General features: G+C 40.8%; 1 protein-coding gene across 1 annotated transcript; it reads left to right on the forward strand.

Moving 5' to 3' along the window:
• The first annotated feature begins 203 nt into the window (after window positions 1-203).
• On the forward strand, window positions 204-1,378 carry LOC111373969 (cold shock domain-containing protein 3-like). The gene has a single exon (XM_022996570.1). It carries the CDS (start codon window positions 416-418, stop codon window positions 1,166-1,168), a length of 753 nt encoding a protein of 250 aa, XP_022852338.1. The 5' UTR covers window positions 204-415; the 3' UTR covers window positions 1,169-1,378.
• The last annotated feature ends 655 nt before the right edge of the window (window positions 1,379-2,033 follow it).

Consider the following 2,033-nt stretch of genomic DNA (forward strand, 5'->3'; position numbering starts at 1 on the left):
AACCCTTGACCTTCCTTAATTGCATATTTGTGTTCTCAATTTATTTTCTAGTTCCATTAATTAATGTAATTCGTCATTATTATGGATTATTTCCAAAATCCCAATTAACAAAGCATCAACAGATAACATTACACTTAAAACTAAGTAAACGAAGAAAAAGAGAGGATATTTTAAGGAAAGTCAAATCTATCTCGGGATGGAAGTGTAACTACGCGACCAAAATTTATTTGAAACTTCGGTCATAAGATTTGAACAAGTTCGGTGATGATAAGCAACCCAAAAGCCCAAAAAGCCTCGTTGTTCTTTAGGGTTTCTTTGCTTAACCTACTGCTTCTCCCCTCTCTCTATATATATACACACTCCCAAACTTCTAGGTTTTGATACTTACTGTTGGGAAAATTTGCAAATCGATTCGATGGCGGAGGACAAGGTTGCTAGATCGAAAGGAGTGGTGAGCAGGTTCAATGATCAAAAGGGTTACGGCTTCATTACGCCTGATGAAGGCGGCGAGGATCTGTTTGTGCATCAGACTGCCATCAAATCCGATGGGTTTCGGACCCTTCGCGAGGGCCAGATCGTTGAGTTCACTATTATACTAGAAGGCGACAAGACAAAGGCAACCGATGTCACAATCGCAGATGGTGGGCCCGGCGACTACTCTTCACGTAGAGGCAGTAGCTACAACAGCCGTGGTGGATATGGTTTCAGTGACAGGAGGAATGACGGCAATGGATATGGCTATCGAAGTGGTGGCGGAGGAGGCGGTGGCGGAAGCGGAGAGTGTTTTAACTGTGGTGAGTATGGTCATATGGCTAGGGACTGCGACAGGAACAATGGTGGTGGTGGTGGTGGTGGTGGTAGTGGAGGAGGATGTTACACCTGTGGTGGTTTTGGGCATATGGCGCGGGACTGCCCCTCTGGAGGACGAGTGGGTGGTGGTAATAGTGGTGCCTGTTTCCAGTGTGGGGAGAAGGGGCACTTGGCTAGGGACTGTGCGGGTGGAGGCAGTGGAGGGCGCCAAGGTGGGAGTGGATATGGTGGAGGGGGACGTCGTGGATATGGTGGAGGGGGTGGGTATGGTGGGAGGTTTGGTGGTGGCGGTGGTGGAAACAGCTGTTACAATTGTGGGGAGTCTGGACACTTTGCTAGGGAATGCCCGAACATCTAATTTGATATCGTATGATTGTAATCTTGGTATCTATTTTTATGAATATCATTTTCTTTTGGCTTGGCAATGAAACTCTTCTCTAGTTGGTTGGTATGCAAATGTACAAATGGCGGTTGGGTTGCTGAAAATCTAACATTTCGTTTCCGGTTTGGTTGTGAATGAATTTGCCTCGGTTTTACCTAAATAAAATTCTCGGTTGTCTTGGTTATATTATACTGTTTGATGTCTATTTTCTAATCTGTTGCTTGGAAATGTATGTCTTATGCTTGTCAATTTGTGGATTTGATAATTTATGTTTCTTTACTAAAAGTTAAAAAATGTTTTCAAAATCCTTTTGGTCTAAGGCGAACAGTCTTCACAACATAGAATAATGGATTTCCTGTTTATTGTTCCTAGTTTGCTCTTTTTACCTTTATTTTGGTACTCATGGTTAGAATCCTTGAGTAGGAGCTTTAGTAGACAAAATATGCTGTGAAGCTTTATTTTTCCCATCACTTAATAATATCGGAACATTTAGGTGCATTCTTGTCCATTCGAAGTCATTTTAGTGCTAGAGATACAGAACATACAATATAGGTATGATACTTCACGTTGAAACCTTTGAAATTCACTATTACTTGCTTGGACCTTACATTCCAAGTAAATATATTGTGCAATAATTTGAGATGTTTCAGGTTTGAGATGAGAGTATGAGCTGTTGTTATAATACAATTTGTAATCCGGAAATTGAAAATTTTTTTATGCTTGAGTTATAATTTATGTTATTGTGTGGAAGGAATTAATTTTCCTGGATATAAAAGACATATTAACTTTACATTGTGTTGTAGCTTTTGGATTTTGTAAATTCCCATCACATTGCAGAAAG

The sequence above is a fragment of the Olea europaea genome, unplaced genomic scaffold, assembly GCF_002742605.1.
Source record: "Olea europaea var. sylvestris unplaced genomic scaffold, O_europaea_v1 scaffold1187, whole genome shotgun sequence".
Taxonomy (NCBI): domain Eukaryota; kingdom Viridiplantae; phylum Streptophyta; class Magnoliopsida; order Lamiales; family Oleaceae; genus Olea; species Olea europaea.

Excerpts from the sequence above, each read along its gene's own strand:
- LOC111373969 (XM_022996570.1), top strand. The coding sequence starts at position 416 with ATGGCGGAGGACAAGGTTGCTAGATCGAAAGGAGTGGTGAGCAGGTTC.